At 48.4% G+C, this 14933-nt stretch overlaps 1 protein-coding gene across 1 annotated transcript in view; it reads right to left on the reverse strand.

Annotated features, from left to right (window-relative positions):
• Positions 1 to 599: 599 nt before the first annotated feature.
• LOC102380542 (antigen WC1.1-like) overlaps positions 600 to 14933 on the reverse strand; it is a 40948-nt gene continuing 26614 nt past the window's right edge. Inside the window, exons 13-16 of the mRNA XM_025195356.1 lie at positions 13874 to 13957; positions 13152 to 13241; positions 3082 to 3231; positions 600 to 724 (exon numbers count right to left, since the gene is read on the reverse strand). Of these exons, the coding sequence (XP_025051141.1) occupies positions 600 to 724; positions 3082 to 3231; positions 13152 to 13241; positions 13874 to 13957 (449 nt within the window). The remainder of the gene's footprint in view (positions 725 to 3081; positions 3232 to 13151; positions 13242 to 13873; positions 13958 to 14933) is intronic.

Here is a 14933-nt window from a genome sequence, read left to right on the forward strand (position 1 = left end):
TGGCACAGAGCTCATCCACCATGCTGTCAGACAGATTAATGGCCTCGGCCACAGCCGGCTCTGTGTTTTGTGTTACATGAGTGTCTGCTCACAGTCCAAGTCCACCAGAACAGCAGCCGGATGCATCTCTGCTATCATTATGGTGGTTACTTGAGATGGGTCATTCTGCTCCAGAGTGATGCCTTTCATGTCATATTGATCTGACAATAATTGACAGTAACCAGAGAGGGAGGAGGCCCAGGGAAGTGACATCTCCGAGCAAGATAGCTGATGGACTTCATGAGAGAAACAGCAACTCTGAACTTAATAACAAAAAGGTTTTATTTATAAAAGATTAAATTGATGATAAAGAATAAAACCCGGAAAATGCCTGGAGAGCCTGAGAAGTACAAAATGAAAAGGCATGTTACAGCCCCTTCCTTGGTAACATTTAGAGATCTTGACCAGTACTAAAATCCCTGTTCAAAAAGTCAGTCACAATATCTCCAGGTGGGCTTGCCCATTTGGCTACAATCACCTAGTGTGTATTTTGGACAGAAGGCTGCTGATCATACAGCATTTACACTCCCACGGGATATTATCTCAGCACAAATCCATTCTTAGGGTGATGACACAGAGATGCCGTCTTCAACATCATCATAACCCGTGTCTCCAGGAAGAAGGGCTGGGTCATCTTCCAGAGACTCAAAGGTTCCTTCACTTTTAAGCCAAGGCATGCTCCATTCTGAAAAATATCAACAGAAACAAATTACAGAGAATATGTTTTAATATGAGCCTACACACATTCATATAACCTGTGTGCGGCCTATAGCCTGCGCTGCCACTGGTCTCCCATCTCTTCTTGTAAATGATCCCAGACCAGTTTCCATTCTTACTCTCTATGCTCCCAAGGCCTACGCTTACATTCTTTGCAGCACAGATGCTCAGATTCAGGATGAGGATCAGAGAATTCCTGACATCTTTTGGGCAATGCAGGAGACTCCTCTGGGCATTGGAGGATCAGGGCTTGAGTCCATCAGGAGGAAGAGGACCTGGGACACAACGCTCAGAGTTTCTCTGGGAGTGCTCTAAATACCAGACAGCTATTAACCAGTTGGGTGGCAGTGGCATTAGGTCCTTGCCTTCCTCAAAACAGGAACTGGGGTTCAGAAGCACACCTGGTCAGGGATAGCTCTAAGGATGGATGGAAGTGAAGAACACTCTTACTCTCATCAATTGCTGTTGACTTGAGTACTGACTTTGGTGAGACACCCTTTGGAGGCTCCTAATTCCCTTCAGGGACTGTGTGGGAAGCCTAGGCACTGATCTCAGTTCATCTGAATTCCAGGCACCCAGTTATTAATCAGAACAAGGCATTAAATGGAGCTGTCAAAGGGGATAATTTGGATTTGATTTTTATAGTTCTCTCTTATTCCAAGGTTTTACATTGGCATCAGCAAGCCATTTTAGCCTGGAGGCACCCAGGGAGGTAGGTTCTTCTCAGCTGATGGCAGTGTTTCTCAGCATGAAGCCTTGCATCTCTTCACTCCAGGCACCTATTCTTTGCCAGAGTTTCATTCCTTGCGGGTGAGGGGGTCTTCAACAGCTGTCTGTGATTCTACGCACATGGGCAAGATGCTTTGAGGAGCCTATGATTCTGATAAAAAGACTGCAACTCACTCCCACATTGTCAAAAATATTCTACAAAGAAAGTTGTGGGAGCAGATCGGCTCCTGTGCTGTGATCTGCTGGGTTCAAGAGAGGTGTCAGGAACTAAGAGGTTCACTTCCTTCTTCTCAATGACAGGGTCACATTGTCTTATGACAATGTCTGTAGCCCTAGGGAGTCATAATGCCTGAAGGACACCGAAGGGCTCCCTTCACCACAATATATCTCAAGAGCAAGGACCTATAGAGCAGAAGACATTGCAAGTTTCACACAATGCAGATTCACAGTTTATTCTCATTTAGTTCACAGAACCATATAATCCATCCCTAGACAATTCCCTGCAGGTTGTAAGGCAGTATCTTAGCACTTGGAAGAAGAGTTCAAGGGGCTCTAATGACAGGTACTTAAATGCCTCATGTCATCCTCTCTCAGGGTAGCTACTTTAGCTTTTTGCCTTAACTTTTTCCAACCTTTGGTTTCTGTATTTGAGCCCTGAAGTTAACCCTGTTTTATGTCCTGAAGTTTCCTCCTGCAGTAAGAAGGACTAGAAAGCTGGCTGATCTTTAAAAGGGAAACAGCATTTTTCTTGTAATCATTTTCCTCCAGGAGCCACAGATGCAAGCAGACCTACGCAGGCTGGCATGTTGGGCAGAATGAAGCCAAATGAGTTTCAACACAGAGAAATGCAAAGTGCTGCATCTGGGAAGGAAGAACCCCCAGCACACCTACAGCCTGGGCATGGCTAACCTGGACAGCACTGCAAATGAAAGGGATCTGGGGGTAACAACAGACCCCAGCATGAATACGAGCTGGCAATGCAATGCAGTAGCCACTAGGGCCAATAAAACTTTGGCATGCATTAATCAATGCATCTCCAGTAAATCCAAAGTGATTCTCCCACTTGACTCAACATTGGTGCAGCCACACCTGGAGTATTGCATCCGGACCTGTGCCCCGCACTACAACAAGTATATGGTAAAGTTCAAGAGAGACCAGAGAAGTGCCACTCGCACGATCAGGGACTTGCGTGGCAAGCCATATGAGGAGAGGCTGAGGGATCTTGGACTCTTCACACTGGACGGTCACCTGGCTGGGGTCATCTTAGCCCAGATGTTTTTCCTGCTCGTGCAGGGGGCTGGACCTGGACCTGTGCCCCGCACTACAACAAGTATATGGTAAAGTTCAAGAGAGACCAGAGAAGTGCCACTCGCACGATCAGGGACTTGCGTGGCAAGCCATATGAGGAGAGGCTGAGGGATCTTGGACTCTTCACACTGGACGGTCACCTGGCTGGGGTCATCTTAGCCCAGATGTTTTTCCTGCTCGTGCAGGGGGCTGGACCTGATGACCCTTCGGGTTCCCTTCCAGCCCTGTGATTCTACGATTCTAAGTGATGATATTATGCACACTGGACACACTGCCCTTCCCTCTCACCTGTCTGTGAGTCCCCGTAGGTCTGTAAGTTCTCCTCTCTTTCTGCTGGGACACCAGTGAGGCCAGAAACAGGAAAATGTGGAAGACCAGGAACTTCTGCAGCTTCATCATAACCATCTTCAGTGACATCTCCTGCCAGGGGAAGGGCCTCTGCAACAGAGGATGGAATTACAGGACATGAGAGCTCCTCTACTGAAGACAGAAATACATGACCTGAAAGGGAAAAAAAGCTGAGGGGCTTCCACTACCCAGAGCCATGAGGCAATGAGAGACCACAGCATCCACCACAAACCCGGTGTCACAGGATTGTCACATAGGTCAAAGTCAGAAGCACATTTCAAAGTATGGATGTGCTGTTATGCTGTAGGAAAGAGCCAAACGCAGCAGCTGTGCTGGCTTGTGTGAGGTAGCTGTGGGGGATCAAAATGAGGAGGTCAAGCCTGAGGACGAAATTCTCAGTGCACATTGAGCGTAAGTTTATTAATCTTTGTGCACTAACTGCACAGTGCTTCTACAGTGCTCCTTTAAAAGCAGAGAGTGCCTGTAGATGCATGCTTCTCCAACATGCCATAATTAATTAAGTCTGCTGGAACATGTTAATTAGTGTGTTCCAGCAGCCCCTGCGACTCATGTATTCAGTGCCCCTCTGCTGCAAAATGCTGGCGGGGTGTTTTAACTAAAGCTCATCAAACAAGCTTTAGTTAAGCAGCACCACCACCATTTTGAAGCGTGCGATGCTGAATACACAAGACAAGCCATTGTAGGCACCTTAATTAGGGAGGCTATTGGGGCTGCTGTAATTAAAGTGCTCCCACCCAGCCCAGAGCACGTGTAAAGATGCACTGAGTTACTAGCATTATTTGGAAAAAAGGAGTGAAGGGCATCACAGGGAGAATTCTCCCCAGAAGAAATCATTTGTGGGTGAAGGGAGAAGGGGGAGGGTGTTAAATCCAGGTCCTCTGGCAACTCAGAAATTGTCCGGAAAGTAACAAGGTCTTTTTGAAATGTTGTTTCTTAGGCTGTGTGAAATTTCGCCGGCAGTTTCTTTTCAACTCTGTCTCAAATCGTTTCCAGCTCGAAACAGCAAAATCAAAATGAAACAATTTCTTAGGCTGTGTGAAATTTCGCCGGCAGTTTCTTTTCAACTCTGTCTCAAATCGTTTCCAGCTCGAAACAGCAAAATCAAAATGAAACAAAGAGCTTTGAAACGGCCTCGAAATGAAACAGTCAAATCAAAACATTTCAAAATTTTTAAAACCTTTTGCGTTTCAAAGCTCAAGCTGGGTTTGCCTCTAGGGAAACAGAAACTAATGTAAAGAGAGGGAGTGGGAAGAGTGGGGAAGGCAGGGAAGGAGTGTTCTCATTATTGACTGTGTAGTTGGCCAGTGAGCGTCATCCTTCCCTGAGGTCCCTTCCAATCCCAGTCCTCTGGGGGAGGATTGCAAAAACTAAATAAAAGGCAGTTTGAACTGAACTGCCCTGATTTCTGCCTTGGTGCCAGTTAGTGAGCTGTGTGTTCCAGCAGCTCAGCATCAGATAAGAACGGCTAGCAGCACTGATCTTCTAAAGGATTTCATACTTGCTAGCAAGAGGGATTTCGGATTTAGAATACCTTTTTCTTTGAAGCGCTTTCATTTTATTATATTCACTGATTCATTCTTTTGAATTCTATAATTATATTGGATAGAATTACTGGAGAGTTTAATGTATATAGGAAACAAAATACATTTATATTTTATTTCTATACATTGAAAGCTTTATACATTATAAAATTTATAAAGGGACAAAGCCATATTTCTGTTTGCTTTTATACATTTTTTATTTGCACTACACACCTACCTACACTCTTGCACCCACACTTTTAAATTTATACAAGGGCTAAGCCATATATTTGCCATTTAACATTTCTTATTTGCATCTCACACACACCTAATAGTACCACCAACAACCTTGCACCCACAGTTTTCAAGTTATACAGGGGCTAAGCCATATACTTGCCATTTAACATTTCTTACTTTCATCAGACACCTCCATTTTTTTTTTTTAATTTATATAGGAATGTGAATAAATTTATATATCTGTACTAAAGGAAGACATGAAACACAGCATGAAGCGTGGTGGAAAGGCAGGTGGCCACACTGACTAACCTTCAAGGAGGAGCGGAAGAGTGGGTAGTGGGAGAGGTGTAAGTTCCACCCTGCCACCAAACTGAGATGCAGCCTCTTTCCTCCAGGTAAAAGGGATGAGGCTGCTACAAGCAGCAAGGAGAGGGAAGCAGTGCCACTGCCACTGCCTGTGACCAAGACTGCATCCCCTCCATGTGACCCAGCCATAACCCCCACCCACACTACCATCATGGCAACAACAAGCAGCACCACCAGTACCAGCACCGGCACCAGCACCAGCACAGCAGCCTACTCTACCCCAATTTCGCTTCCCATGCTGAGCCTTCCGGTGCCAGAGAAGGAGCTGGTGCTAGAGCTGGATCTCAGTGCACTAGCAAGGGAAATTTTGGGGAAGGGGGGGGGGGGGAATCAGCTGAGTTTCTGCTTGACATGCCTCAAGATTCCCCAAGATCCAGGTCTCCTTCCCCAGAAGGCACTTTGGAGGAGGTTGATGTACAGGTGGAGTCAAGCAGCTCAGCTGAGTCTGTTCCTTCTCTTGCTCTGCCTCTGCCTGCTGAGGAGGAAATTGCAGCACCATCCACAGATGCACCCACACCCCAGAAGCGAGTGGGTAGTGTGGTCTGGGATTACTTTGGGGTGGTAGATGATCCCACACATGCTATCTGCCTGCACTGCCGAGCCAAAACCAGCCGGGGCAAGGGAACAAATCATATGAGCACCACTGGGATGCTGATGCAACTCTGCAGGCATCAACCCCTTCCCCTTGATCCTTCTCAGCCTGGCACCACTGGGAGTGTGCCCAAAGCAAACCCCCTCTCGATATAAAGCCCCCATCCCCCTAAAACAGAGGCAGATCACCCTGGAACAGTGGGAGAAAGGCAGACAGAAAGCGGGGCATGTTCCAAAGGTGAGCGATATCATCCAGAGCACTGGGGAGATGCTTGCTGTCGATGGCCAGCCATTCTCCCTAGTTGAGCAGCCAGGGTTCAGGTGGCTCATGGTACTTGTGGACCCATCATACCAACTGCCTGCATGCAGCACTTTCAGTAGGATTGTGGTGCCATCTCTGTATGAGTTATGCATGGAGTACTTGAGGGAGAAGCTGCACAAGAAAGGTCCACAGTTTGCCTTACACTTCACCTTGACCATCTGGAGCAGCCACAGTGGACATCATGCCTACCTCTCCCTCACAGGGCAGTGGTGTGACCAGTCAGGCCATCGGTGGACTCTCCTTCAAGCTGAGGTGATGGATGAGTCCCACACAGCAACAGAGATAATCGGGACCATGAACCGCTTGGTGCAGGGGTGGCTTGCTGAGCAGGGCAAGCTCACACACAGGTTCATGGTCACCGACAATGGGACCAATGTGATTCATAGACATTAGGGCTGGAAGGGACCCGGGAAGATAATCAAGTCCAGTACCCTGCCCAAGGGCAGGAAGTCAGCAGGGATCACAGGATCCCAACAACATAAACATCCAAATGTGTCTTGAAGGCGCTCAAACTAGGTTCTTGAACCACCTCCGGTGTCAGTCTATTCTAAACCTTGGGGTCTTGGACAGTAAAGAAGTTCTTCCTTATGTCCAGCCTGAAATAGTCATGGAGGAGTTTGACCGTTTAACTTTGTCATCTCTTGGGGAGCTCTGATGAACAGACGTTCCCCCAGATCCTGGTGAGCACCCCTGATATACTTATAGGTGGTAACCAGATCACCCTTGAGCCTGCGCTTTTCCAGGCTGAAGAGCCCCATGGCTCTCAGCCTCTCATCATCAGGTCTGTTTTCCTTCCTGACATCTGATCATGCACGTGGCTCTCCTCTGCACTCTCTCAAGCTTCTCCACATCCTTTTTGAATTGTGGAGCCCAAAAGTTGATGCAGTACTCCAGCTGTGGTCTCACCAGGGCCAAGTACAATGGGAGAACAACATCCTGGAATTTTCTTGAGAAGCATCTATGGATGCAGGACAGCATTTTGCTCACTTTACTAGCCGCAGCACCACATTGAAGGCTTATATTCATCTTGTGGTCAGTCATGACTACCAAGTCCCTTTTGTTCATAGTGCCACCGTTTAGCACTGTCAAGCCTATAAGGATTCTGCAGGTTTTCCCTCCTGAGGTGGAGAACCTTACGTTTTTCAGTATTAAACACCATCAGGTTCTCATCCACCCACTTTCTGAGCCTGTCAAGGTCTGCCTGGATCAGCCTTCTGTCCTCAGGTGTGGATGCTTTACCCCAGAGTTTGGTGTCGTCGGCAAACATGGCCATTCCACTCCTGACACCAATGTCTACATCATTAATGAAGATGTTAAATAGTATAGGCCCTAGGACAGAGCCTTGAGGGACCCCACTGGTCACAGTGCACCATGATGATTGACTTCCATCAACCATCATCCTCTGGGTCTTACCGCGCAGCCAATTTCCCAGCCAGTGGATTGTGATGAGGTCAAGGCCGCAGTTAGCCAGTTTTGCCAAGAGGTGATCATGGCACACCAGATCAAAGGCTTTTTTAAAGTCAAGATATATGACATCAATCTCTTCTTCCTTGTTCAGGTGATAGGTCACCTGGTTGTAAAAGGAAATGAGATTGGTCAAGCAAGACCTACTCACAACAAACCCGTGCTGGGTATGCCTCAGGATATTGCCGTCAGCTAGGCTGTTAAGGATGGCCTCTTTGATAATCTTTTCCAAGATCTTCCCTAGGATAGGGGGTCAGGCTGATGGACCTGTAGTTTGCTGGATCCATTTTCCTCCGTTTCTTGAAGTTAGGCACCACACTGGCCTTCTTCCAATCTTCGGGCACCTCACCAGAGCGCCAGGAGCTCTCAAAGATCTGTGCCAGAGCTGGGCTATGATGCTTGCCACCTCCTGGAGTACCCTTGGGTATAAACTATCAGGGCCAGCTGACTTGAAGATATCCACCCTCTCACGGTGTTCCTTCATGAGGTTAGCTTTGATGGAGGGTAGGGAATCTCTCTCACCTGGGCCTCCCTTTCCCATTGTGGGCAGGGGCATCCCATGGGACTGATGAAAAACTGACACAAAGTAACCCATTTAGCAAGTTTGTTTTTTTCCTGGGCATCAGTTGTCAGGTGTCTCATCTGGTTTAGCAAGGTCCAATGTTGCCCTTGCTTTTCCTCTGGCTCCCCACATATCTAAAGATGGAGTTTTTATTATCCTATTTGTAGCTAGCGGGAGTTCTGTTACAGCCTTGGCTTTCCTGGTTTGCTTTCTGCAGGTCCAACCAGTGCAGCGTATTCCTCCTTGGTGGTGGATCCAGCCCTCCATCCTTTGTACGTCCTTCTTTCAAGATGCAGGAGGCCCACTAGTTCCCTGGAGAGTAAAAGGGCCGCTGTGCCCTTTTGCTACCTTTCCTCAGAGACAGGAGATTTTGCTTGCGCATCCAGGATTGCTCTCTTGACGAACAACCACTCGTCCTGGACTCCCATCCTCTTTGGGTTGTGGCCCTTTAGGGCTTCACTGACAAGCCTCCTTAGCTTGTCGAAGTCATCTTTCCTGAAGTCAAGGACTTCTGTATTACTGACTGACTTACCAGCTTTACGGCAGATGGTGAAGGTGATCAGCTAATGGTCATGGTCTCCCAGCTTCTCTTCAATTGTTAGGTTGCTGATTAGGTCGTCCCCGGTTGCCAGTACCAAGTTGAGCAGCGCTTTACCTCTCATTGACCCATAGACTTCCTGCATCAGATAGAGTTTGTCCATGCAGGAGAGAAAGTTTTGCAACCGCTTTGATTTGGCCGAGCACTCTTCCCATGAGATGTCAGGGTAGTTGAAGTCCCCCATGACAACCATGCATGGCCCAGTCATGGGCGCAGTCCCACCATGTCTCCATTAACCCTATGACATCATAATTATTTGTGTTAACCAGGAGGACAAGTTCCTCCTCTTTATTCCCCAAGCTCCCGGCTTTTGTATATAGGCATGCAAGTGTCCCTTTGGGGGCCTTTGCCTTGCCTACAGTATGTTCCAGGGCTGAGGCAAGGGTGGTATCCTTTAAGTGACTTAGCCTGCTGACTTTGTATGGGTTGCTCAGTGGGCAAGCAGTGGCAGTAGTCCTCCCCCCCCCCCCCCCCCCCGCGCCCCTGCTTTAGTACACCACACGAGCGCAGTCTGGCTGAGAACAGCCTCCTCCCCAGCAGAGAGAGGTGGAGGCCTTCTCTTCTCAGCAGCTCGCTGCCTCTCTCACCAAAGAGCGGACTGTGGTCATGGAAGCCAAAGCCTTCCTAATAACGCCAGCACCGCAGTCTTTGGTTCACTACCCACATCCTCCTCTCCCTCCTCAGCCTGTAGCCTGAGACTCGGAGGATCGATGAGAACACCACCTGTGCCCCCAACCCCTTAAGCCCCACTCCCAAATCCCTCTAGCTCTTCATGACCTGGCTGGGCGCTCTCCAAGCTGTGTCATTTGTGCCCACATGGATAAGTTTAGGGTCCCACAATATGATCCAGGCGGTCCAGACTTGGTGGAACTCCACATACCTGATGCTCGAGAGGCTGGTGGAGCAACAGAAGGTCATCCATGAGATGGCCTTGCTTGAGGAGATCGGGATCAGTGCCCCCTGAACAGAGCTGAGTGGGGTACTGTCTCCCAGATTGTGGTGGTCCTCAAGTCCTTCCTTGAGGCCAGTGAGAGCCTCAGTGCTGCTGATGCCCTCCTTAGCCAGGTGATTCCCATAGTGAGGGAATTTCAGAGCCAAATGGAGAGCTTCCAGGGGATCAATGTTCCTGGCTGGGGCAAGCCACTTTCACCAGACATGTAGGCACTGGTGAGATGGCTAAAGGAGGGCATCAGGAAACAGCTTGATCCCTTCTGGTCCAGGACAGTCCATGTGCTGGCCGCCATGTATGACCCAAGGGTGAAGGGCACTGTATTCAGCAGCCAAAGGCTGAATCAGTGGATGGAGGTGCTAGTAAAAAAAAACAGGGAGGCAGAATGCCGGAGGTGGGGGGACGTGGAACATGGGGATCCAGTGTCCCATTCTAGCATTCCATCCACCAGACAGTCTTGTCCTCCACCACAGGCACTGCCAATATGGGGTAAGGGCATGGTTTCTATGGTGGGGTCCATAGACACCAGACCCCACCATCAGGCAGGCTTTGTGGCCTCAGCAGGAGCTAGTATGGCTGGAGGTTTGACCCTGCCGTGGCTTTACCACACACACACACACACACACACACACACACACACACACCCTCAGTTTTGCATTCAAGATTTTGAGGTACACTTTCGCCGAAACTCCTGCACTTATCTCCTTGAATCTTGGCAGGCTTCATGCCCTCAGAAGAGGCTGCCATTCCTGCAAGTTTCATCCAAAGAAGGCCAGAAATGACAAAGGTATAGGCTGTTTCATGCTTCCCCATTATAGCCTATGGGTGAAAAATCAAAACAACGTCGAAACAGAGAAACTATTTTGACAAAACAAAATGGAACAGCGGTTGAGTCAAAACAAAATTTGAAATGAAATGCAGTTCTGTCTAAACGTCATAAAGCAAGTCAAAATGGAACGGTGCCGTTTCGCACAGCCCGACAGTGGATAACATGATGTATAGTGATTTGTGCTCCATTGGGATCTAGGGTCCAAGCTAGAACTCAGGACTGGCTTTTTTCCAGTGGCTTGTGTGTCACCTAACCATGGCTTTTTTCACTTTAGTCTTCCATCCTGGTCCTCCATATGTCCCCCTCTTGGTATCCAGGGGTCCAGCTTCAAAAGGAGGGCTGGAGATGGATTGCGATTATGTCTAACCTGTGGGTGAGGGGTTAGAGCCATGCTTCTTGAACTTGGGGTGATGCAAGTTCAAAGGCCCTGGACTGGAGGCTCAGACTCAGATCTGATCTCTCCAAAGTGATAGCCTAAATAATTTGCTTCTTGGGGCTAAGATATGGAGGAGTTCTCCTCCTCCTCAATTCCAAACCCACTACTTATGGGCTTCATTTTGTGACTTACGCATGTAGACTGGCTGTGTGCACATAGCCATGGAACTGACTCCTGTATAACTTACTGAGCCTACATGACACTTTGTCATATGCTTATAGGTCCATACTGCACAGGTAATGGTCGGTAACAGAATCCCAGTGCACAGGCACCAAAAAGGCCAGTTTCACAGTTGGAAAACTGTCATTATGTGCACACGGGGAATGTAATTCCAGCCTTCCTGTGCCTCAGTTACACATACGGGACTTTCATTTGTTCTATTTATCACCTGCTTCTTCAATTTTCCATCGTTTTTTTAGCAGCTCATTGTGGTGCTTTCCCAAGAATGGACTGGCTCATTACCCATTCCAGATGCTCCTGGGACACCTGGCTGCCCAGGGCCAGGCTGACACACTGCCATTGACCCAAGTCAGTGACTCTGTGGTACCAAGTGCAGTTACTTCCCCAGATGACCTGACTCTTTCCTGTGCCAGTGCACAGTCACACACATGTCCCTGTCCTGTCCCAGTGCAGCACGTGCTTCTCTGCTTCTTCACCTGCCCCAGTCAGCTTAGGAAAGAAAAAGCTGAAAAACCTCCTACAGCTAAACAGCTATAGGTAGTCATTTCCCATCATGTAGGGCTTATCTATACTGTGGAAGGAGTGTGTCAGGGCTCTGGGGGGACTCAAGTACATCACAACCTTTCTCTGAGCCAGCTTACTCCTCATGCATGCACTAGGTATGAAGTTTCACCATTGAAGCTGGTCCAGACTCTTTCCAAAGGCCTGCTGGAGGGCAAGGGCTTGGAAATAGGTACCAAAGGATGAGCGTGAAAATGTTCACTGACTCATTCCCAGACAGGAGCGTGCCTGTGGACAGAGTTTAGCAGGGTGAGATGGGGGTATGATCAGGCCCCTGGGGCCAGGGCACTGTGAAGGAATGAGCCAAAACTCACAGCATGGAGGGCTGGCAGGAGCTGCAGCTGAGGATATGGAGCGAGGGAGTCCACAAGGCCTGGGAGAATCTCCGGAGAAGAGTTGTTCAACAGAGGACACGGCAGAGGGAAAAAACAAAAAACAAAACAAAAAAAACCACAGCCACAGGTAGAGCCTTCTTGCATGTGGGAGAGACCCCAAAGAGAGTTTGAACGGTCATAGGGGTAAGGGTAGGCTAGTACATAGCAAAGAATGGACTATGGGATTTTTTTGTCTGGATTATGGTGATTGGGGTGTTGAGCACCCACTCATGAGTAAAAGGGACATTACTAGAGCCTGACAAGAAGGCTGAGATGCTTTTCTTTGTTTTTTTTTTTTTTTTTGCTGTTTCTTTTGAGTTTCTTGAGCACAGGCCAACACCGGTCCCTGGAAGGGTGTACCCAAAAGAGGCCAAGGACACCCTGGGACAGGGGGCCAAAAATAAGGCCACAGTAGGCAGCACTGCAACCTAGCTGTGGAAGAATATTATGAACACCATCTGGAGAGGCTAGGTTGGGGTAAAGGGGAGGTTGTGGAGCCCCACAAAAGTAACAGGGATCAAGACCAGACAGGATCACCATGGGCAGTTCCTCCCGGGAATATATATGTCATCAAAGTCGTGGCAGGTGAGAAAACAAGAGATCCATTTCTTGGCAGACCAGGTGATCCAGAGCCAAGGTCCATCCTGTCGCCCCCTGTAGGGAGACGAGCTCAGCGCAGTGCTATAATACCCTATAATACCTACAGTCATGACAGGCACATTGCTACCATAGTTCTGGCAAGCCATCAGAGATACGGGAGCACTTGTCTGCATAGCATTATTGATTCAGTTCTCATCAAACAGTTGTTTACACATGGCTTGGAGCCTGAGTACCGGAGCACGATGAGCTCCTGCTGATCTCAAGGAGATATGGGCACATCTCTCCAGACTGAAACCTCAGCCCCTCTCAGGAACACATTCATAAAGCATATAATTTTCCTCTAAAATGGAAGTTTCACAGTAGACTCATGTTGTCTCTGTGGTATGGATTTGCCCCTCACCTTTACCATCTGGAGGCACAGGAATGTCACTCCATTCAGGCTCCTCCACGCTGTCGTAATCCTGCTGTAAATCCCCACGGGAAGTTTCCTCTGCAAGAATAAACACCACCCTCAGCTTCCTTTGGTCTTGTCCATTTCTTCAGAATGCTCCGAGTTCCCAGGAAACCCTGCTGCCCTGGACCTATGGCTCTCTGCAGTGGAGTGCAAGGAACCTCTCAGAGTGGTCTGGGTGGAAAGGGAAAGGTCATGGGCACTGGTAAAAAAGGACTTAGTCCAGCTTCAGTTCTTCCTGAATAACTAAGGATACAGCCCTGCCCAAGTGCACCCCGTATTGTTGGGATCATGTGTTTTATTACAGCCAGGATCTCTGCAGGATCTCATGCAGACTGGAATGTAACTTGGTCTCTATGCTCACGGCAGGGTAGCAGGGGAGAAAAATTTTAGCAATTGATCTGGATTTGCTCAGTGATAGACTTTTCAATGCTCAGCACATTATTTCTTGTGCCATTCCCAGCCCGTTACTCACACACAACGAGTGTCTGGATCTGACTACCTATTCCTATCAAGAGGTTATCACAGAAAACTTTGAATGCTTTATTAAATATGACCCAGTTCTACCGTCCCACGTTTGTACTGGACCATGACCTGGAGGACATCCCCAGGAAACGGATTCTCCCCCTAGCTATGGGGCTCCATCTCTGGGCTCTTCTTTGCCCTGTTACCTTGTGCTGATCCAGGATCATTTCCATCCTCGCTGTCCCCAGTGTAATACTGCAGCTTCATCACAGAGTCCTCTGAGTAGGAGACTGGAAGATGAGAGACAGTTTGGTATCCACCTGGGGAGGAGGGAGCCCACAAAGGAGAGCAGAGCAGTGGCTTCAGTGGGAAAAGGATTCAGATGCCCTTTGACACAATGATCCTAGCAATGACCTTTCCTGACCCATACAGAGGTCTGCTTCCAGGCTGCAGCATGGGCAGGGGAAGAGGAACACTGTATAGAGTGGGGACAATCGGAGTGTCTGCTGAGAAGGAAACTCATTTCCAGAACTCCTGTAACAGGTTGTTCTTACCCCAGACCCAGTATGCACAGCCTTGTACAGGATTGCAAAGATTTGGGTCAGCATGGGAAGTGCCTTAGGTCTTTGTTATACATTAGTGTTAGGTGGCTAAGGAGCTTTTAACCTCCAGACTGTCTACATATTAAAACACATAAACGACTTGTAATCACCCTTAGGTACCTTTAATTTATGCCACTACAGGGCAGGTTAATCCCTGATACGTGTTACCCAGTTTGTGTTTCCTGAATGTGAGGACATTACCCAGAGATAAGCCACCCAAGTTGCACACTCCAGCATCCCAGGATGCAGATTTCCCTCCCCATTCTATGTAGAAAACTTTCCACTCCCTCAACTATCCTGCCCAAGGCATGGTACTGGCACCAAGCCAGCTCTTTGTCCAGCACCTGGGAACATTACGTGGCCAGGCAGGTTGCAGGGCACAGGCTAGTTTAGGAGGGAGAGCTACGGGGTGTGCAGTGGGGAGCAAGGTAGGGGGCCACATCCAGGTCCCATAAAATGGGGCTTCCCTCCTGGGGCCAGCTCCCTGTGAGGTAGGGCTACCCAATCCCAAAGCAAATCCCAATTCATTTATGCCTGAGACTTTATTTAATTTACTTACTCTTTATTTATTTTTAAATTCTTCTTTTTTCTTGTATTTCTCCTTTTAGAGGCTTCAGTGGCTGGGTGACTTCTTTTTATCATCCAGCCCCAAGCCACCATTCCC

Source organism: Alligator sinensis, unplaced genomic scaffold, assembly GCF_000455745.1.
Source record: "Alligator sinensis unplaced genomic scaffold, ASM45574v1 scaffold731_1, whole genome shotgun sequence".
NCBI lineage: Eukaryota > Metazoa > Chordata > Crocodylia > Alligatoridae > Alligator > Alligator sinensis.